We start from the raw sequence: 23400 nt of genomic DNA on the forward strand, positions 1-23400 counted from the left end.
TTCCCCCCACGAAAAGATGATCTACAATGACTGAAGTTGCTGTTGTGTTCATAAATATAGTCTCCATCCATTAGCCGATGGAACAACTCAGTATAAAGTGAAATTAAAAAGCTTTATTGGCATGTAAAAAAAATCTCATGAGCTTGATGTAATTAGTCTGATGCCTTTGTAAGACAGTCATGCCAGCGCAGTTGCTCCCGGTTAAACAAGCAGTACCAGATGTCCTTAGACGACTTGTTTGGAAATTGTCCAAAAATGAAATGTATTTAAAATCATTAGTTTTTTATTGATTTATCTCAAACAAAATATGATTGAAAATGCAAAAACTTAGCTTGTTCGGGAAATATGGATGATCCATTTCAATTCAATGAATAAACACAAACTCAAAAGCTTGAAAACCAGGCTTCAAATCATTTTTGCTAACTGTAACGCACACTATGAACTGTTCCTCGAAGGATGACTTAATAATAATAACGACCAAATGCATTACACGTTCCAAAGTATCTGATTATGTTTGGGACCAGCCCTTCCGGCGAGCTTTGTGACGAATAGAGAACAACAAAGTAGTCAAGCAGGCTTGCAACCAGGTCAGCCAGGTTGACCTGTTTCGGGTTACTCGTCCACATGGAGGAATCTGGGTGGGACTATTGAGTTTCACCTCAAATATTTATGCTAAAGGTCACACAGCCCAGAACCAGATGATACAAGAAATAACCTTCCAAGGCTCAAAGTGGAGCATATATAATTTTATTGAAAGGGGATTTTCATGTTTTTTTCCCCACAAAAACATCAGTGAGTGTGTATATGTGACAATAATAAATAGGACGTCATCATCCGGTGGGATTAAGGAGAGAACAACAGGTAATAAAACCGGTGAGAAGTCATGCAGGTCTTCAAGGAGATGCCGGGGGAGCGCCACATTCCAGTTGGCTGACTCAAAAGCGCCTGACACATGGTCCTGGCGGCCGCCATGTCCTTAAAGGGAAAAGGTCAGCGTTGACTCCCTCACTGTGAGGGTAAAGACGACAACTTGGTACACATTCGAATAGCAATAAATGTGTGCGTGTGTGTCATTGAACTGTGAGGTATGTGTTTGCTCTGTTGTTCAATCATGCTTGCAATTGAAGGAAACACACATTCATACTGAGAAATACACATGTATTCGGGGCAGCAGTTGGCAGCGACAAACCACATGCAGCAGGTGTTTTTTCTTTTTCTTTTTTATTTATAAAACGGATGTATTCCTTTTTTAAACTGATTGCACTGGAGCCTATCCCAGATCATTGGGCAAAATTCTGTGCACACCATAGAATGGTTGCCAGCCAATTGTAGCGTATATACAAGCAAACGATCATTCACATTCACATCGACTCCTATGGACAATTTTGATTCGGAATTGAAGCTAACATTCATGTGTTTGCAATGTTTTTGGAAAAGCCGGGGTACGGAAGTCAAGAAGTGGGCCACTAAAACCAAGTGAAGAGTAATTTTCTTTACCGGTTGTGTATTTTGATCGACAATTTCTGTCCCCAATAGTTACATTTTTATTTTTCAAGTACATTTTAAGAACAATTTCTTTGCTATTTGGTGCCTCGCCTTTGGAAACAAGTTGTACAATATGCTGCCGACCTGAGTACTTGGTGCCACATTATTTTTTTTCCTCACATAAAAAGACCACTGCGTTGTGAAAGAGAACACAGTGCATCGCTTTCACCAGCAACGATAATGCCCTTATTGAATAACCTCTCAGTGTGGCGGACGAGACCCTGCTATGACATTTCCTTCTTTTGCAATGACCACGAGGGTTTGTTTCGAAGCACGTGTGCCGAGCCAACCGTGAATGTGTGATTGCTTGTGATGAATACGATTAAAGCATTCTACCATTGCACTTTGCCTCTCTTTTTAATCCCCTCTTCCTGTTTGCCTTAGCAAATATTTGTCATACCCTTCAGACCCACGCACTTTCCCATTAAGCCCCTCCCCAATGGCCCCGCCTTCCTTCCTCCACACACGCACACACACCCCTACACACACACACACGCGTGCTGGCTTCCCGTAAGATGCAGCCTCAAACACTTCCCCATTCCTGAAAGACCTAGAAAGAACTGTAATGTGGCAACACTTCATCTTTAAGCTTCTGCTTGCACAGGCTGATAGAATGTGTTGTGTTGTTGGGCAAGGGGACAGAATGTGTGTGTTTGGAAATACAATGCTGGGCAGCGATGTCGATAAATCTGAAACGTACTATTGTCACTATCGGAAGTAATGAAGGGGATGACTAATGTTTAACCTTCCTGTTATGTCAAATTGACTTAAAGAAATATCTAGAAAAAATATAAAATGCATATTTTAAAACAGTATAACAATTCTTCTGTTGGCCTTGTTCTTTCCTTTTTATTCCTGTAATACCTCGCGGTTCACCTTTCGCGGGTTCAGTGCTTCGCGGGTCTAAAAAATATTAAAAAATTAAAAACTTTTTTGCCCGGGCACGAGCGGGGCGAAATGAAACCGAGTTCAACCGAACGGAGACACGCTTCGGGGGAGCAGGTCCGGCGTGCGTGACAATTAAGCCGGAGAGGAGCACCTCTTCCGCCCGGGCAAGAGCGGAGCGCGAGGCTGTCAGTTATGAATGAATAAATTAATTAATAAATAAATGAATAATGCCACCTTTCATTTCACAGGGCACACCGGACGGCGTACCAGCTGGTAAAAGTCGAAGTAATTAAATAAATACAAAAAGAAGTAATTGAATAAATACAAAAATAATGGCTGGGGAATAAAAAAATAATAAGTTTTAATAATAATTTGGTTTTTTTTGTGATAACATGAATTTCAATCTCTCTCTCTCTACCCGTATTCTATATGGTGTACTGTATACAGGGGGGTATACTGTAGTATACCTGTATAGTTTTTTTTAAGCATTTTTGAAGCTGTGCCGCTACTTCGCGGATTTTCAGTTTTCGCGGGTGGTCTCGGTCCCCATTAACCGCGATAAACGGGGTATTACAGTATATTTTTTTGTAATTATTTTTTTAATTATGCAAATCTTTTTTTATATATCAAATCGGATAGCTAGCTGCTTATAGTTTGAGTTATTAAGTTCAGTGATCCACAATCTTTCTTGAGCCATGACAAGTACTTTGGACACTGAAAAAAAATTATTTCAACTGAATTTAAACAAAGATTTGCTCACTCAGTGTGAAATCTGCAGAGATGGGCATTCCGTCCCATTGAAAGAACAGTCCGTCCGTCTGTCTCGGACGGATGCCCATATTGTGGACAGAGGACAAGTAGTTTTTTTTTAAAAGGACGGACTAGGGAAGGTCGGAAGAGAGTTTTTGTCCGTCCCTGTAATCGTCCCTTACCGGGTCAAATACAGACTGTGCAGGACATGGTTATGCAACATGTGGTAGCATGCGATTCGTCAAATTGTGAACCCAGAAGTGGGTGCCCATAAGGTAAGTGAATAGGAAATTAGCCAGCTAAAGAGATTTAGATAATGTTTCTGAATTCTGAAATCGTTGATGTCCACCTCTCTCCCACGGCATCATACACGGATGCTTTATAAATTTTTTATTTATTTATTTTCAAGAAGCGAGAGGGGGGCGGAGTGGTGAAATGTAAGACCGGAATCACTGTAAAAGGATAAGGATGGACGGGGAAGTAGATTTATTATTTTATGAATCAGGATGGAGGGATGATGACGGAAGGATGCCCAGGTCGGTGCTGAGGATCGAGGACGGACTGTCAAAATAAAGTAAAGTTCCCATCTGTAGAACTCTGGGCCTGTTCAACACAAAGCTATAACAGCCGACGCCCTCTATTGGCTTTTTATTGAATTCCACTGAATTGTATTGGATTTTTTGTTTTAATTCCAATTGCAACTGATGGTTGAACATATTTATTGTACATTCTGCCATCTGGTGGATGAGCATTTAATTTTTCTACATGTCACTATACGTTGCTGGCATAGATATATGACCAAAGATATGTTTGGCCTAAATGAATAACATTTTCTGACCAGTTAAGTTAGATTAGACGATTTCAGTCTGTTTTTGACTTTTTTTTTTTTTTTGTGACTCTAGTTAAATGAGTTGTTTGGTAACTTTGTGAGTTGGCTACTTAGTTAACTAGCAAGTGAGCTGTTAAATTAGTCAGAGCTCATTCCGGGGCCAATGAATAGTTTCTGAATGGCAGTTCAGTTTATTTCAAGAGGGTTCTACATGGAGAAAACACAGATATGCACACTGTAAACAAGTCTTAATTAGGCAGAACTGGACATTATTTGGCAACACCGGCTACCAACAGTTGCATGTTGCATACATCAAAATGCAATGCATTCTTGGAAGAGAAAAAAATATTATGATGAGGCACAGCAGCGCTATGACCAGCCCTACGATTTTGGAACAATAAACTTAATGTAAAAAATGTCAATTCATAAATACTTAATTTTAAGATTTGTGTGCTGAACTTCAAAGTAGTTCACCTAGAAAGTGAATTTTCCAAACATTGTTAATTGCACAGACAATCAACCAAGTATGTCTAAAATCTTAAGTAAAATTTTAACAATCAAGCAGAAGCAATAATGATTCATTTTGTTCTGCTAATCACATATTCCTGGCCACTTGTTACTTGGCAGGCTTGATGGGGGCGGAACCATAATTGCCCTGTAAACCAAAGTAATATTTGTCATATAGCGGTCATTCTGGGCTGTTAATTGACGAACTAGGGAAAGCTGACAGGTAACGAGACGGGACTGAAACTGAATCTCATAATAGCTCCCGATGGGGATTAGATATTGAATGTAGATACAGTTTTTAACATGTGATCAAATCCTATATTTCATCTGTGTATTTGCATCTGATATACGATAGTTGAACTAACATATATGTACAGTTGCCTACTGTATGTACAGTTTGGGTTTGTGACGGTATACGCAGTATGTTAACCAATGTTATAGTCACCCATAACCCTAACCCTAACCCTAACCCTAACCCTAACCCTATCTTCCTTTAGCATTACATTATGGGATTCACTGTAGTTTCTCATAGGACTTGGCAATTATAGTAAAAATAATAATCCCGATTATGTCAGGTTGTGGTGGAGGTTGAGGTCGAGGAGGACCCAAACGCAGGGAAGCGAGGATTGGGTGACTTAAATTTTATTTTTTATTTAATTGAAAATAAAAAGGCAAACAAGGGACTGAGGAAAACAAAAAGATCAAAGTGCAAAATAACAAGGATCAACAAAACAAGGACTTGAAATGAACAAAATAACTGTAACAAAGAAAACTAAAACACTCTAAGAACCGGACGACAGACACTTGACAGGAGACTGGACACCTCGACATGAACAACATCGGACCAGGAAAACAACAATAAACCAACAAGAAGCGAAAGCAAACAAAGAACTAAATACAAACGAAGTAACGAGACAACGAAGAACACCTGGGCAAGACACAAAGTGTTGGAGGGAGCAGATTGGTTCACACTAGGGAGTGAGATGACCAGCACAGGTGAACACAATCAGATTTAACGCATGACACACACCAAACAAGGACAAACATGAAACTAAATACTAAAAAAAAAAAAACACACACAAAAAATAAAACAAACACAGAACATGACAGATTATTTTGATTTATTTTGAAATCGTGATGAACAAACACACGTATTCATTGAGTGTAAGTATAATTCTTATCTTTCTCATTTACTTTTTTTACACTCAACTCAACTTGGGCTGTCAATAAACATCTCACAGCGCGCTCAGGGAGGGCAGAATGGCATCATCCATACACTTGCCGCAAGCATCACAGGGACATTCCAGACATTAATCATTTTGGTTGGATTGTAATGTTTTTATGATCGTGATGATAACAATTGAAATCATAATTAAATTTTGCTTACTCGCCCAACTGTAGTCTGTCATGCATTTGTCCAACTCTCAATATGACGAACATTTGTTGGTGATCACTGACATAGTCAAAAACAGCCTTACCGAGCCCTTGTATCACTTTAGTAGGGAATGAACTCAAGCCATGAAATTCCATTTCAACTCGATTAGAGAGCTCAGGCTTCCCTGGCTGTGAGCAAGCCGCTGGTAAGTGGTAAGTAATGAGTAGTGAGGGTGTGTTAGGAGTTTATGACCTTGGCTGACTGCTCTCTCTGGATTTTTTTCATCCGGCTGTTTGGCAAGAGCTCATTAATAGCAATGGAATGTCATTGTCTGCAGTTTATAGTTTCGATGAACTCGGAAAGATTCAAAACAGGATCTTATCTTTACTCTTCCTTCTGTGCGGGATGTCGCTGGAATGCACAATCGGTAGTCACAAAAGTTCCAGCGTGTTGAAATGACCTGTTACGACAATGGAAGTTATAATTCTGCTGACATTCATATTTTTTAAAATCAACATTAAAAGTTGCATAATGTCATCGTTTGCAGATTTATAATGTACAAAAGAGAACCATAGCCCATGGAGCTTGGACTAAAACATACAAAAACCTGTGCTACCAAGACAGTCATGTATTAGATAATATCATGCTACCTGGTCATGTGACAATAATTGCATTTGGAGGTGAGGCAGCCATTCAGGAACTTGACCAAGTGCCTCGTTTTCCTTCATTTGCATGTAATAACCTTTGAAATGTTAGACTGTATCACTGTAGCGATAGCCTCTTGTCAAGTGTTTAGTAATTTAGGTTCATTGGGAAACAATAGGAGCAGAATAAGAATACCGGTAGATTGGATTTGCTTCATTTAATGGCGGTAGTCAAGTGTGCAGTAATTAAATCTATTGTCGTACGTCAAAATCATAACAATAGTGCTCAAAACAGTGATGCATGTTTCCCCACAATAGTTTACATTTAATTAATCATCAAACTTTGAGTGACCCTATGCTCTGCCACTTTTGACGGTACATGAACTGCACACGCCTCACCAATCTTTGTATTTTGGTGGGCTCCAGCTTGCATGGAAAGTATATGACCAATTTGTGCGATTATGTTACACTCACATTGGCAGATATCTGAAATGTATTGGATTTTTATCCACATTGAAACTGAGTCCAATCTGCCGATATCCAATACCATGTCTTCCTTTTTTACATTGCTGTGATATACTGTTATCTGAAAATGCACTGATTTAACGGAATCAAGTTTGGGAAACCTAAAATGATTTAAATACTTTCAATATAAATAATTTCAGCCAGTTGCAAAAAAAATATTGCATTTTAGGGCATGTGGAAGGCTGCCAAAAAGATAAATAATTTGACACCAATTAAAAAATGTCTTAAAAAAATAGCAAATTAAGTACATAACAGAGAAAAAAACTTAATAGAATAGAATAGAATAGAAATCCCTTTATTGTCATTGTACTCAAGTGTGCAACGAGATTAGAGGGCTCCCCTCTCCAGTGCAATACAACAATAATACAGACAAATATATAAATTAGATAAATAGAGAAGACAGTGCAATGGAATTCAGTACTGAATAGGGCATATAGAAACACATCACAATGCTGTTTTGCGAGGTTAGGGTGGTCTCGTGTGTGTGTGAGAGTTCAGTATGGAGATGGCTCTCGGAAAGAAACTGTTTCTCAGTCTATTGGTCCTTGATTTGATGCATCTGTAGCGCCTGCCAGAGGGCAACAGGTCGAACAGGTGTGAGTTTGGGTGGGTATTGTCATTGACGATGTTGAGAGCCCTTCTGAGGCACCGGGCGGTGTAGATGTCCGACAGTGGGGGGAGAGGGCAGCCAATAATCCTTTGCGCTGTTTTGACTGTCCTCTGGAGCCTCACTCTGTCCGCCTCAGTGCAGCCGCTGTACCAGGTGGAGACACAGTACGTCAGCAGGCTCTCGATGGACGAGTGGTAGAAGGCCAGCAGCAGCTTCCTGTCCAGGTTGAATTTCCTGAGGACTCTCAGGAAGTGCAGACGTTGGCGGACCTTCTTTACCACTGCTGTGGTGTTGTGACTCCAAGAAAGGTCATCGGAGATCTGTACTCCCAGGAACTTGAACGTGTGGACCCTCTCCACACACACGCCTTCGATGCAGAGGGGGGGCGGCAGCGTCTTGTTCCTCCTGAAGTCGACGACAATCTCCTTTGTTTTAGCAGAGTTAAGGTGCAGTCTGTTGTCCTTGCACCAAGTTGTCAGTCTCTTTACCTCCTCTCTGTAGGCTGTCTCGTCACCTTCCGAGATCAGACCGACCACTGTCGTGTCGTCAGCAAACTTGACGATGGTGTTGTTGCCGTGGGCCGGGCTGCAGTCGTAGGTGTAGAGAGCGTACAGGAGAGGGCTCAGCACGCATCCTTGGGGGGAACCGGTGCTCAGCATGAGGGTGGAGGACGTGTAGGGGCCGAGCAACACAGTCTGGGGTCTGTTGGTCAGAAAGTCCTTAATCCAGATGCGTGTGAGGGCAGGGAGGCCGAGAGTGTCCAGTTTGGCAACGAGGATGTCTGGGATGATCGTGTTGAATGCCGAGCTGTAGTCCACAAAGAGCATCCTTGCATAGCTCTGCTGTCGTTCCAGGTGGCCCAGCACAACATGCAGAGCAGTGTCGAATTGATTGATTGAATTATTAATTCTGTTTTATGAATAGAAACAGGGGGAGAAAAAGGTTGATTGCAACATCGGCGTTTTAGTTGAACATTTCACTTATCTGCCTGTCATTATCCTTCACTGGTATGGATAATGAACACAGATGCATTTGTAATTAATTAATAACAATATTCAGTTATATTAAGTGTAACTGAATAACCAAGATCATCTATCACGACAAACGAGTGTGCCACTGCGCACTGGTTGGGATTCTGCGCCACAACTTAGACCTACTTCCAGCTGGTCTAAAGTTTAATCTACATTTAGCCACCAAATTGTCAGGTGCGGGCGGCACGGTGGCCGACTGGTTAGCACGATGTCATCACAGTGAGAGACAGCTGCGGTCGTGGGTTCGATCCCGGCTCCGGCCTTCCTGTGTGGAGTTTGCATGTTCTCCCCGTGCCTGCGTGGGTTTCCTCCGGGTACTCCGGTTTCCTCCCACATTCCAAAAACATGCATGGCAGGCCGATTGAACACTCGAAAATTGCCCCTAGGTATGAGTGTGAGTGCGGATGGTTGTTCGTCTCTGTATGCCCTGCAATTGGCTGGCAACCAGTTCAGGGTGTCCCCCGCCTACTGCCCGAAGATAGCTGGGATAGGCTCCAGCACCCCCGCAACCCTAGTGAGGAGAAGCGGTACAGAAGATGGATGGATGGATGGATTGTCAGGTGCCCTGGTGGTGTGTAAAGGAAAATGCTCTTTGTATGCCGGAATGCCGAGTATGGTACAGGGCTGTTTGCAGAATTCCCCAAATACTAACATATTTTCAAGAGGCTTGCACCAGCATGTACGCTGTTTATGAAACCAGAGCTCTCTGAAGACCAAAAAAGTGAAAATTGACTCTTTAAATCAGCCACTAACAATATGGAGTGGTGATGAGAGGTGGAGTGTCATGCAAAACAATCTGCCACTACAAGCCAACACACACTCATTCGCACACATGCACGCACGCACACACAGAAGCTCTTAAAACTTGCTGACGTCTCTGCTTCCTACCTGAGGAAGGAGTCAAAAAGGAGAGCAGGGTGACTCTGACCCACTTCCATCCTTTCACGGCACACATCCTGCCTCTCTTCCCCTGTGTCGCCGTGACATACACAAGCGCATGCACAGACACACGCGCACATGCGCTCAAACACACACACGCACACCCCCACATGCACAGACACACACTTGACTCACACTTAAGGGAGAGAGGTCACTGGCTAACTGGGCCAGAGCACTTGTGTAACAGGCTTATTACAGCACAGTTGTTGGATACGAAGCAGGCTTGGAACTGTGGATTGAGAATTCAAGGGAGATGAAAAACATAACAGGGAGATGGTGACTGCACCACTGACCCATCAACAGCCAGTTGTAAGATTCCCGCACCCCTGTCCTTGTTTTCCTCATGCTTTGTCATCATTTTGCAGGCAATTAAAAGGGTCATGAGATTTAGACTGGGCGCTCAAATTAAGCACAGGGTCTGTGCTTTACAACTGTGATGCACTATACAGTGGATCCTCCAAGTCCACCTATACTAACTGAACCAAACTCATTTAAGTCATATTTTGCCATTTCCAACTACAAGTATGAGGAGTTAATGTGTATAATGCAACTAAACAACGGTAAAACTGCTCACCCTTAAAAGAGGCAGCAGGAAGGTTTTCGTGGAGCGATACTGTCACTCAGTGGTGGGTGTGTTACTGTTGAAGGAGTCTTATCAGAACAATTCTTTGTAATTGTGTCTTCACTAGTTTAAACTTAGCATTCTGATTTATTTTGCGTTTGTGGAATATGATTTAAGCAGTAAAATCCACCTTTTTTTAGCCATCTAGAGGGCAGCCATTTTATCACATTCTGTCAACTGAATTGCAATGGCTCAGGGGTTAGGTTGCGACCACTCACGGCTCACCTGTTTCCTGAAGTAGAACCATGATTGGTCGTTAGCTCATCCCTGAACAGCGGTGATGCCATTTTCAGTTGACAGCAAGTCAAAATGGCTGCCCCTGAGATGTCCAAAATTGTGTGGATTTTGCCGCTTAACTCATATTCCACAAATGCAATATTAATCAGAATACCTTGTTCCGACCAGTGGAGCTGTAAGGTACATATTCTTGTTAAGGAAGTTTTGGGGTTGACTTTGTGTAGGTGTTGTATACAGGTATGGACAGTACAGCGTGTCAGTCAGAAGGCAGCATGAGGATACATCTTGAGCCTGATATAGTAGCTTGATATAGTCATGGAATTGAAAATAGAAACACGTTCACACTCAATATCTTCATTCCACACTCATATATTCTCATATTTGTGATAAATTGTATTTTTTGGGGTCTCACATGAAGATATGAACTCCAATTTGAAATTTTGAGGCTGGTTGAACACGTGAAAAGAATGTGACCAATGTGACAAGGACAAATGCACAGCTTTGTCTTGACTGACAGGAAACAAAATACCAACAGTTTTTCTTTTGGGGGGGGTCTTCTTCTTTTGGTGCTCTTGCAGTAAAAACAAAAGGATGGCGGCCGGCGTGCGTTTCCTGTGGGACATGATCTGCTGCTAAAAGACTTCACAGGCAATGATCTTTGTTTCTGTTTGATGACCCCACTACCCCCACTGAGGAATGTGTCCCAATGCAAGTCAACGCCATTAAAGATAAAAATAACAGGAAGTGACCGTGGTCTTCCGGTAAGGAAAGAGGAAAAGAAAAATTGTGTTGATCTGTTTGCTTCAATGTAATGTCTTACCTGGGGGGTTATAAGCTTTTATTTACAGGTCAGAGGCCCCTATTTTGTCCCCAGTGGAAGTCTAGCGTAAAAGCGTACTCTAACTGTATGCACGGATGGAGTTTTCCTTATTTTAGTATTTTTGCTTGATTTTGCACAGGTGTGTGTGCTGTTATGAAAAGGTATGTTGCCTTTTCCCGGCCAAGTGTACCTGCATCCCACATTTGCATTAAAATCAGGGCATCATGTTGTGCTTGACATTGCATAAGCAGGAACAGACTTTCTGGGGTCCGTGCATGACATTGGCAGGTAAACTGCTACTGTTCAATGATGTTGTCATATTTATCAATACTTCTCCCCCTGGGCTGAGCCCCGGCTGTTTCTGAATCCTAGAATCGCCCTTGGTTAGCACTTGGGCCACACACTTGAGGTTCTGGGGTTGATTCTCAGCACACTGGCAGCCTCGCTTTTGTCAGCCTGCCACAGCGAAGTTATGGTTACAGAATGTTGTTTACCGCCACCAGAGTGTGAATGCATGAGTGCATGAATATTGTATTGTGAGCACTGTGAGGGTCCGGTTGTCCAGAAAAGCGCTATATAAATCTAAGGCATTATTATTCCTGCTGCCTTCGTGCAGAAGGCGGGAACTGGTTTCCAGCCTATCACAGGAGACCCAAAGACAAACAACCATAACAATACAATTTTATTTATATAGCCCATTTCACAACAGTTGGAGCTGTATTCTCACTCACAACAATACAGGGGCAGTTTAGAGTATGCAATCAACCAACCATGCATGTTTTTGGAATGTGGGCTCAAACCGGAGTATCCGGGGAAAACCCACGCAAGCACGGGGAGAACATGCAAACTCCACATATGAAGGCAGATTGCTTTACTCATATGCGTGTAAAAATACCTTTGCTTTTGCTGCCACCTGGTGAACAATTTGCAAAATTACAAGTAAAAACTGGGCACGGCTCATAGACGTGGTTATATTACTGTTTAGAAGAATATAATATGGGGGATATGTCTTGTACAACATTGATTTAAAAAAAGTTAATAAACTCAGAGGCAAGCACGTGAGAATCATTCACTAACTGGTTATGAATTTGTGGACAAAAAGCCTCCTACAATTTGTTTTAAATGCCTAAACATATTTTAACGTGTTAAGAGTGCTACATTAAACTACAATTTGGCACTTTGACAGTTAAAAAGAATCACTGTTCACAGCGAAAAGGAGTAGTAAATAAAATTTTGATTGTAGACCAGTCAACTTAAACCGGTAAAAGGTTCTCAGGGGAACTTTGCCCGGTTCTCTTATCTTTAATACCTGCTACACTCATTAATTACCAGAAGACTGCATATTGTCAATAGAACTATTTAATGGATGCCTGAAAGTTGGAGACACGGCCATGGAGCCTTTTCCTGCGAGATTGCCAAAGAAAATCAAATTGGTCCAAAATTGTTCCCCTTCTTTATACTTCCTTTGCCATCCACTCACATAGAGGGCGACTCTCCCCTATGCCATGTGATTCTGTGTGAGTCTATGGTCTTAAGTGATTCCAGGAATGCTGTGGTGTTCTGAGGTTTTTCTCTTGGGTGTTCTAGGGGTGAGCAGGAGTAATGCAGGCATTTCTCACAGTCACTATTACAAACACCCCAACAAGTGATCCCTATTAACGCTAAATGGGCAAGGGGCTGAGAGCCAGGTCATGAAATGGTCCGAAAGCCATGCATAGCAGAATGGTGCAACTCACAGTTGGTTCGCAAAATAAAACACCACACAGCCACGGTGACAGGCAATCAAGCTTAGGCAGAACTCATAGGTAGGTGCAGAAGACAGAGAGGATTCCTGAAAGAATAAGACAGGAAAGTCAAAGGCAGACAGGCTTGTCAACAGAAGAAGAAGCCAAAGAGAACTGCTGGATCATTTTGGATCGGCGCATATTGAAGACTCTGGCAAGCAGAGCCTTAATTAGGTAGGTGTGGCTGACGAGTCAAGTGGAAATAAAATGGGAGAGGGCACAGTGGAGTAATGGTGCCCAGGTATGTGTGCACCTTCTCAGAGGAGGAGAGGGCTGTCCAAGACTGCCTTTCCTGAAGCTACACCACCGTCCGAATAGTCCGAATACTTCGTCCTCATGAGAAAGCCCACATAATCGTTCATCAGCATGTCTTTACCCTGCCTGCAAAAAAACGGAAAGTGAGAATGACATAAGATCCTTTTCATGTTTTTCTTTTGACTCCTCATCCCGACAGCAGCAATGTGAAAAAAACATCCATCTATCCATCTATTTTCTTAATCGCTGCTCCTCACGAGCTGGAGCCTATCCCAGCTATCTTCGGGTAGCAGGCGGGGGATACTCTGAACTGATTGCCAGCCAATTGCAGGGAGAATAACCATCCGCGCTCACACTCATAGCTAAGGGCAATTTTGAGTGTTCAATCGACCTGCCATGCATGTTTTTGGAATGTGGGAGGAAACCGGAGTACCCGGAGGAAACCCACGCAGGCACGGGGAGAACATGCAAACTCCACACAGGAAGGCCGGAGCCGGGATCAAACCCACGGCCGCGGCTGTCTCTCACTGTGAGGCCATCGTGCTAACCAGTCGGGCCACCGTGCCGCCTGAAACAAGCATCCTAATGTAGCAAAATAGGAACGCTACGCAATCAATAGTAACTGCTTACCTCACATAGGCGCCGAAGAAGCCCAGTTCACTTAGGCTATTGCTTAATTTTAAGGGCATGCCTCTTCCGAGCATGTAGTTCTGTGTAGACTCAGGCTGGATCTTATCCATCAGTATATAGGCCATTCTCTCTGGACTGCTCTTCACTTTGCCAAGAACCTCACAGACCTCTTGTCCGTAAATGTTGTTTCCTCCAAGTAAGGAAATGTGGTTACGTTATTTATTTATCAAGTTCAATCATTGTGGAATTAGCAATGCATGAAAATTAGCAATGCATGAAAATTAGCAATGCTAGCTCTATCCCATGCAAGTTTGGCCTGGTAAATGCAGTTTAACCCGTGTAGGGAAAGGAAATATGTTATGGTGCATGATGAAATTAATGACTTTCTATTTCTTTGACTGTACCTCCTCCTTCTCGCTGAGGCTTCAGTGCAAACCGATCCGGTGTCGCCAAAGCCATTGCAACCGTTTTGTCACCTTCTGCTCCCTTTAATTAAAACAACAAAAACAAAACAAAAAAAACCCCATAAGATTTCACAAGATTCACATAAAAGCCTTGTAAAAACCTCCGACAAAACCATATTTTTACTGCAAAAACAAATTTAGTCCAAAGCAAACTGTTTCATAGTTTACTTTTAAAACTAGTGTTGTATGAAAACAAGCTTAACTTTTTGGCTTGTCTCCGACGGAGAATGTTTCAGAAGGCAATCTTAACTCCTGTTATTTTGTGTACATAAAAAGCTGTAGCAAACATAACCGTAGTTATGTACGAATCAGTAAAGAAAAGAAACAGACTAAAGCAATTAGAGGGTAATATTCTTCGAGTTTATGTTTTTTCGTGTGGTCCCTGAAGTGCACACGAAGGTGATTGGCTCATGTTATGTGGTTCTTTGCGAGATGCGGAGAAGTTGCGACAGAGAAGTTGAATAAAGCAGTACAATAGCAGCACAACGTGTGTGAGATTGGCTGACTTTATCAACATAAAGGGGGGGGGGCAACAATTTTTTGGAATAAAGGCAGAGTAATGAATGAAATTGAATGAAAAAGTCATGTTGATGATTTCTTTGTAGTTGTGCAAAAGTAATTAGATAATGGTTTTCTGAATAGCAGGGCAACAAAAAAAGAACTTTTGTGGAATTATACAAGCAAAAAAAAACAAAACACTACATTATGTTGCACAACCCCAGGTTGTTGCTCACCATGTCTAGAGTGTAGAGGCCAGCAAATGTGGCTCTAACTTGCTCAACTACTTGCGGCTGGTTGGGGAAAAACCTCTCCAGAACGCCGGGCTGAGCAAGCACCTGCTGGACCTTCTTCGTTCCAGCCAGGTGGGTGCTGATATCTGGACACTTCACAGCCAACGAGCGCTCCATCATCAGGCGGGCATCCCAGGCCTGTAAACAAAAAAAAAAAAAAAAAGGAAATTATTGTCATGTCATTATCCACACCGCTTATCCTGTACAGGGTCATATGGGAGGGTGCTGGAGCCTATCCCAGCTGACTACGAGCAAAAGGCGCACCACACCCTGAACAAAGACACCGTCACGGAGTGGGAACCGATCCCACGCTGCCCGCACACAAGTCAGGCGGATGTACCATGAAACCATCCGTGACTGCCATGGAAATTATTCTGATGAGAAAATGACTTCACTTTGGGATCCAGGGCAGTTCTTTATACTCTGATTGAATTAAGAGTCTGTTACGCCCCAAGAATATATTCTACAAACAGATTGGTTCAATGTAATCAAAAATTGGTTATAGTTGACCAATCTAGTTGGTAGTTATGTGTCCTACCAATCCTTTGGTTAAAGCAACCAATCTAAAATGGTCGTGTTTTCAACCGATCAACAATGTATAAACATTATACTACATACAGAGGCACATTCATGGTAGGATGGAAGCCTGCAAAAGAATACACACCACATTGTTCAAAACCCCAATAAATGCTTAGAGTTGTTTTTTGCACAAACTCAGTGATAAAAGTCACTTCCTCTTTTAGTTCATTCACTGAGATGGATGATTGATCTATTATGCCTGAAAGAATGGTGAAGTAGTGGGACGGCACACGCACGCATTTGAACGGTATGAGGGTGAAAGTGAAGAGAAGGGTCTTTCACAGTTATTTGGGAAATTAGGCAACTAATTTGCAAATGGTTGTTTAAACTATTATCATCCAAATTATTATGATTTTTATAAATGACTGCAGTTTCAATACATTGTGAATCTCGGACGTGTTTGGTAAGTGTTTTTTTTCTTCTTATTTTTTTTTCCAAGGCTGATTCATTATCATTTATGCGTGTAAATGGTCTGTGGATGTTTTAAAATTCAAATTCGAAGATATTGATGATGAATCATAAATTCACACAAATTGCTGTGTCCAAACTTTTAGTGAATGACGCCCTTTCTGAATGGATTTTTGAGTCTTCCAGAAACATGACCTTTCTCGTATTGTAAGTTTATCATGTATCTGTGTTTGATTAAATAATATTAGGGTTCACCTTGAAGAAATACAGTAATTCACTACCTTTTCAGACTTGTAGTGCTGAGGCATATAACCGTTCCTGAAGTAGACCACTGCAACCTCCTTACCATCACTGAAATTGCGGTCGGACAGAAATGTATTAAAACAAGCAAAAACACAGCCGGCTATGTTTTTCATGTTGCATATGAATGGGCAGAAGACACATACACCAACAGTCTTTTGTCCTCATCAAGGTTTCCAGATTCAGAGACATCCTCAAAGCGCTTTCGTATACTGGCAATATTCCTGAAACACATTGAAAACTGTGAGGTTATTATGAAATGAAAACTGGTCAGTGAGCACATTATGCATAATGCAGCAAAGGTTTCATTTTAAACATCAAGGTGATTGAAGATTCTGTGAAGGTCTTAAGTAATCACACGTTACCCTTTCCACAGCTCATTCTCAATTATCCGTTGATCCAGAATATTGATCTGACACTCCTCCACCAAGAACATGACAACCGCTCTTTAATGACAACAGGGCTCCTGTTAAACACTTTATCACTTGACACACATTCTACGTTAGGTGTACGGTGCATCACTGTATCAAATAGCCATCTTTGGAAAGCCCAATGGATACAATATACGAGGTAAGAATTCTTTCTAAAAATGCCTATTTCAGATATAAAACGTATTATTCAATGAAATGTTGTTTAATAAGTGTTTCAGTGGATGTACGTACTGCTTTGATCCATACAGCTCCCAGGCCTTGGCCAAAGCCTTGGCCAGACCCACCCCAGGGTTGTTGTCGATGATGCGCTGGCTTGCTTCCAGCTGCCCAGCTACCTTAAGAACATGTCTGTTGTAGCAAAAAAAAACAATATTTTGTCTATATTAACAAAATTTTAAAAAGGAAAGTCAACATCAGAAATTCAGTGCAAACACTAAGGTCTACAATTTGGATTTTTAAGTAGTTTTGATAGGAAATAATACAAAGATAATCTGTCCTAGGGTCAAATTGTTGCAATCTTAAAATTTACCGGTAGCTTTACAAGACTTTTTTTAAAGCAGCATTTTGATGAAAAATTACTATGCAGAAGAAAACTAAATTAAACACAAAATGTTTTGATTTGTTTCACAGAGGCAAGCCATCCCTTGGTGGGACGTCAAAACCTTTCAGTAGAGTTTGCCTCTGGTGCGACTCCCAGAGCTAGTGAAAGAGCAATTATGAAATAGTTATCACACATTTGCTTTATTGCCATGATTTGAAAACATAGTGTTGAGTCATTTAGTGATCTTACATGTAGTTCAAAACTGGAGCAATGGTATTGACAGATCGCAATGAATATCTGTGAGAAAAGTTCTTGCTTCGCAATGAAGAAACTTACTTCGGCTTTTATAATTAGTCTTCATGACCACCACCCCAAGTGAAAGTGCGAAAAAAAGATAACAAGATGGCGGCCTCCTCTTCTCGTATCTGTTTGTTGCAGTGCATTGTTTTGAAGTTCGAAGGATGTTACAAGACAGAGATGTTCTGCTGAGTAATGCTTTGATGCACTTCCATTCATATGTTTCCAGTAATCTTCCAAGACATGCAGAAACATGGAAAAACAACTTCATGTGGCTTCAACTGCCCTCTTAGATATATATAGCCCTTTAGGTTGAAGACACTCATGTAGAGGGACTACTGGAAATTAATAAAAGAGAGGGAATTGAGAGATAAGATCAGAACGAATAGAGACAAGCATTGGATACAGACTTAAATTTTGAGCGTTTTTCGATTCATTGATGGTGTGCAGGCATTCAATCGCAATTTGACGTTCATTTAATAATTTCTTCTTTATACCAGTCATTGCTACAAAAGTGACAGAAAGAAAAGACGGTCAAAGGTGACAACACGAGGTGGAGTCGAAACACACCATACAGAAACTGTTAAGATTACCGTTTAGAGACCTCGCAGTAATCGGACCGTTCCTATGATTGTCGGAAGGGGAGACTCTGGGCTAAAATAGGGCTTACTATCCTGTCGTGCTAACCGGGCTTAATAACGCGAAGCCCAAAACCTAAACTTAGATTCTTGGATTCAATGATCGCGAGGACTCCCTATTGTAGCTCTCCCCATCTGCCATTTTGATAGTTGTAAACTGTCCTGCTTGCGCATTATGAGCGTCACATCAAAGTGATTTGAATTCAATTGGACAGAATGTTGACTGATAAACTCAAATTTTATCACTTTATTCCCATTGTAAAGACATGTCGCTACTACTATCCTGCTAGCACGACTGCGTAAACAAATGCACACATCCTTCAAGTGATGTCTGGATCTCTATTGGTGGCACGTAGCACGCAAAGAAGTAGGGCTCAAAGTGCAAGTAAATTCTAAGGACACTATTTATACACACTAGGGAGACAATATAAGTAACATTTCCAAGTACGTTTTGAATTTAGAATAGACAGATTAATTGCCAACAGAGGTGGAAAGTGGGGTGCCAAGGAATTTGGTAAAGGTGGCAATTGCCACACCTTGGCACCCTGTAAAACCACTTGTTACCGGCAGGACTTACTCCTGCCACACTAAAGCTTGTGCAACATCAGAGGACCGTTTTGCCATGGATATTTTTGCTATTAATCCAAAAGCCTTTTTTGCATATATTCAATTATTTTGGGGTTACATGCTGACAACTACGTTACCTGTGGATATCAGGCATGCGTGAGGAGACGCCTCCACCGGCAACAGAAAAAGTGTTCATCTCGATCTGTTTCAGAGAGGTGTGTCCATCAGTCGTCTTCTCCCACATGTAGTCGGATCGATTCAGGCCCAACACAATTGACTGGGAAGATGGCAAGAATACCAAACATTTTGATGAAGATAAAGTCTAAAATGAGACTTGTTTGTCCTTTTTTATATACACAAGGTATTATTCAATGTAAAGATGTAAAATATGAAAAGAGTACAAAAGTACTAGATGTGTGCATAATCAGTGTAGAAGAACATTCCCTTGCAATGCATTACCTTTATCAACATGCAGTTGTGTGTAGGAATGTGTACATATCAGCACAACTCTTACCATATGTGCATACAGAAGTATGTTATACAACAGTGAAACTACACAAGACCCAGCCTGATTCCTAAAGCAGCACCTGCACATTTTCCACTTCATGTGCAAAGAGCCCTCTTGCCTATGCTTTTTTTTTTTTTTTTTTTATGAAATCAAGGTAAAAACAAAAAAATGGTTTAGAAAAATCTAATTCAAATTGTATAAAGTGAAAATATTTTGGTAACACTTTATTTCAATGTGGGTTTATTAGACTGTCATAAGACTGTCATAATCATGACTTGTCACCTGTCATTAACGTGAACGAATCCCTATGACGGTTGTCCTCGTCATTCGGCAAATCATTACACTTTTGATGAAAAGTTGACATTGTTTCAAATGTCTTTGTCATCTTAAACAATAACACATTTTGATTTCAGTTCTAGAAAATAATTTACAACCTTTTATATGCATGTTGATTAAAAAAGAGGCCTTGGGAACACTTAAATATGATTTAATGTCGATGTTTATGAGTCCTTAATTCACCATGAATCTTATTCTTAAGTATATTGGACAATTGTATGCTGAGTGGTTATTGTGATGTGATATGATAAGATTATGGTTCTTCTCTGTTCCACCACGATTGTCCCACAGAGCACAAACGTCCCTGAAGGCACGCTTCACTAAGAAAATTTGAAAAACAGGTGGAGTTGCTTACCTGCAACCGTCCTTCTTTGAGGACATGCTGGTGTATCTTGAACAACCTTGCGGTGAAATCATCCACAGTAATGGTGCTGGGATACAAAAATGTGTCAAGAGAAAATGTGTTATAGTTTGTAATATTTGAAATCTGCGCTTATATCCCAACTATGCACAAGTCAGCATTCCACCTGGCAAGAGCCTCTTGCAGGAAGTCTGGGTCCTGGCTTATTTTATCCACCAGTGTGTTGTAGTGAGTTTGCAGTTCCATGCCTTGGAGGAAAAGAGCTTTTGGCATTGGTGTGGGGAAGAGCGTGAAGGGAATATGTGTCACCACCTAAAATACATTGCGCAATGGTGATTTACCCCTAATTGGTCTGTGCACCACCTTACTTTTGTAGAAATTGTTTGAGTAGTTTTATGGAACCATATTAACTACCTAACATCTTCAAAAAGAAGGGAAATTCTCACCTTTGATGAGTTGGGGGATTCATTAAGCCTCACAAGGAAACCATTTATATATGCTGACTCCTTTGCCACTTCTGCCAGTTCATTTATTAGGGTTGTGTTCATCAGTAAGTCATTCCGTCTCTCCTCAGCCATTCTAATTTATATTTAAAATATGTAAAACACAGTCAGAGAATGGGAATATGCAGCATTCAAAACACAGTAAAGCACGATGCAGGCTTGTAATTGATAGGATTTTTCAAGATAACATTGTAAAACTTGATTTTCAGCTTCAGTTTATTATTCAATTCGTCATTGTCTTTAAAATTACAATGCTCCATAAAACAAACATTACACCATCCAGTGTGTACAAAATGAACTTTTGTATTTACTTTCATTATGACTAGGAAAGCATGTGGTTAAAGGGGAAGTACTTTTACATTCATTATCACTAAGAAAACATGCTTTAGGGGAAGTCAACGCACCCAAAATTATTTGCATTACATAATATGTTTGATGTGCCTTCACTAGTTTAAACATGACATTCTGATTAATAGATAAAAATTTTAAAATTGTGTTTTGACGAGCAACGTTATTTCCGAGTTTATGAGTATTATGCATCAAACTCGAGATTTCTCGCTCTCATTTTCTAGGCACATACCACATTTTGAATGTGCAGATGATATTATGCATTCTAGAGAAGAAAAACAGGTTGAATAAAAACAATATTAAAAATCAATTCAAGTGATGATTTTAGTTGTTTTTTTTTAACACATTGCATTTCTTCAATTTTATTCGTATGATTTCAGTCACTTCTACATTAAAAATGGATTGCTGCGCAAGAAAAGTGAAATATGTTTACAAGTATTTCTCTTAGGATTCATAGGTAATTTCATAATAATAGTGCAACTTGGCATCGTGTATAGTTTTGGTAACATTCAAAATGCACTGAACATTTACACGCTTGCACTAAACATCAATGCCTATTTTGTTTGTGGATCGCTGCAGCATCACATGAGCGTGGCAGCAATTAAAAAAAATAAAATAAATAAAATATCGAATGGAATCGAAATCGAGAACTGAAAATCAAAAATCGAATCATCCCTACTTCATATGATTTTTATTAAGTAAACTAGTTGAACTTGTTCCATAGCTCCCCAAGCACATCCCTGCAATTAGTAAGTAATCATGTTCCAAAGTCTGTGAATTTACAAAAAATTTGACATTGAAGCCTCTGGTAGCACTTTTGTCTCCAAATATCTCCAAAAACGTTGCCACAAGCCTGAACAAAATTAAACAAAATGAATAGCATACTCACAAATAATGAAAAAAATTAAATAAAGATTGAAGGAATATAATTAACACAAAACATACATTTTAATTTCTATTTACAATAGATGGGCACCTTACCCTATTTTGCCAGTCCGCATCGCGTCCTCTGTCTGCATTCTGGGCAACACCCCGTCCTTCTACTTTCAGTGTGTACAAGATGAGTTTTTACTTTTAGTTTCATTCTGAGTGAGAAACTTCAACCAGTTGAGGGAGTACACTGCCTATTGCTTGGAGACAGCTGGGATAAGCTACAACACACTTGCAACCCTTGTGAGGAAAAGCAGCTTAGATAATGGATGACTAAGAAAAGATGTTGATAAAGTGGAAGTACTTTCACATTCATTATTACACAGAAAATGAGGTTAAGTAAAAAAAAATGTTGAGAAAAATTTTAAAATGTGAATTTTAAAACAGTACAACTCTTCTTTTGATCCTTCCTTTTTATTATCCTTTTTGTAAATTATTTTTCAATCTAAATCCATACCAATCGGATAATTAAATAATGTTTCTGAAAAATGAAACCTCTGCTGTTAGCCACTATCTCAAGAACAAACAAAATATACGATTCTGGACTCTGCCCTGCTATCCTTGAGGCTAATGTAAGGCAAAGACAATGCTGTTTTGGCTTGCATAAGACAAGCGGTCAACTATTTCGGGTCATGAAGTGGAACATCCCCCGTTTTGTGTGTACTCACACATTTGGGTAATGAGAACAATTTGATTTGAGATGGGATCGTTGTTGTTTATGACAGCCAATTGCTCATTGTGCCATGTCTTTTCCACTGCATTCAAAGTGTCTCTGCACTCTGTCAATAGTTTTTTGCAAATCGAAGGAGGTTGGAAAATTAATAACATAGCTGCTATTAACTGATTGCGATTGCATAAAATATATTTGTGTACGAACTGTACATTTTGGCGTCTTACGTGAGGATATGAATTCCAATTTGAAATTTTGAACCTTGGTGAATTTCAGAAATTTCTGTATGTAGGGAAAGGAATGTGACTATGGAATTTGACTAGGCCAAATGGCCAGCTTTGCCTTACACTGACAACATCTTTAGGGGAAAAATTCACAACAATTTTTTTTCTTTTTTTTTTGGGGCTCTTGCAGGAAAAAACAAAGAATGTCGGATGGCGTGTGTATCCTGTGCGGCATGATAGGCTGCTGAAAGACTTCACTAGCAATGACCTTTGTTTCTGTTCAATGCTCGCACTCCCCCCCACTGAGGAATGTGTTGTAAGTCAACACCCTTAAGGATATGAATAACAGGAAAATGGTGGTCTTCTGGTAATTACAGACAAAGTTGGAATAGGGAAAATTGTGTAATATATATATATATATATATATATATATATATATATATATATATATATATATATACATATATATATATATATATATATATATATACATATATATATATATATACATAT

At 40.4% G+C, this 23400-nt stretch overlaps 1 protein-coding gene across 4 annotated transcripts; it reads right to left on the reverse strand.

The window, feature by feature from the left end:
- Positions 1-731: 731 nt before the first annotated feature.
- Positions 732-22272, reverse strand: LOC148340183 (glutathione synthetase-like). Of its 4 annotated transcripts, XR_015842469.1 has the most exons (15): positions 22045-22272; positions 20659-20791; positions 20379-20524; positions 20207-20282; positions 19145-19284; positions 17196-17312; positions 16899-16979; positions 16680-16757; positions 16515-16584; positions 15190-15384; positions 14396-14477; positions 13992-14181; positions 13360-13487; positions 5998-6354; positions 732-1008 (listed from the first exon to the last, which is right to left on the reverse strand). XR_015842469.1 is itself a non-coding variant. In XM_088289674.1 (14 exons), exons 1-13 carry the CDS (start codon positions 22080-22082, stop codon positions 13364-13366), a joined length of 1470 nt encoding a protein of 489 aa, XP_088145800.1. In that variant the 5' UTR covers positions 22083-22272; the 3' UTR covers positions 11987-13153; positions 13360-13363. The 4 variants fall into 4 exon arrangements, 3 of the variants coding, with proteins under 3 accessions (XP_088145800.1, XP_088145799.1, XP_088145801.1); XM_088289674.1 differs by lacking the exons at positions 732-1008; positions 5998-6354 and adding an exon at positions 11987-13153; XM_088289673.1 differs by lacking the exons at positions 732-1008; positions 5998-6354 and having other exon boundaries at positions 11987-13487; positions 22045-22267.
- Positions 22273-23400: the final 1128 nt, after the last annotated feature.

The sequence above is a fragment of the Idiotropiscis lumnitzeri genome, chromosome 3, assembly GCF_059441095.1.
Source record: "Idiotropiscis lumnitzeri isolate Australia: NSW breed Sydney's pygmy pipehorse chromosome 3, RoL_Ilum_1.0, whole genome shotgun sequence".
Classification (NCBI taxonomy): domain Eukaryota; kingdom Metazoa; phylum Chordata; class Actinopteri; order Syngnathiformes; family Syngnathidae; genus Idiotropiscis; species Idiotropiscis lumnitzeri.

What these genes read in the sequence shown, in the direction of transcription:
- LOC148340183 (XM_088289674.1), bottom strand. Translation starts at nt 22,082, where the DNA reads ATGCAGACAGAGGACGCGATGCGGACTGGCAAAATAGG. An exon ending in CTGCAAGAGGCTCTTGCCAG is followed by an intron (nt 20,283 to 20,378) that starts GTGGAATGCTGA and finishes TTTGTATCCCAG; the next exon opens with CACCATTACTGTGGATGATT. An exon ending in TTCTTCGGCGCCTATGTGAG is followed by an intron (nt 13,488 to 13,991) that starts GTAAGCAGTTAC and finishes GTTTTTTTGCAG; the next exon opens with GCAGGGTAAAGACATGCTGA.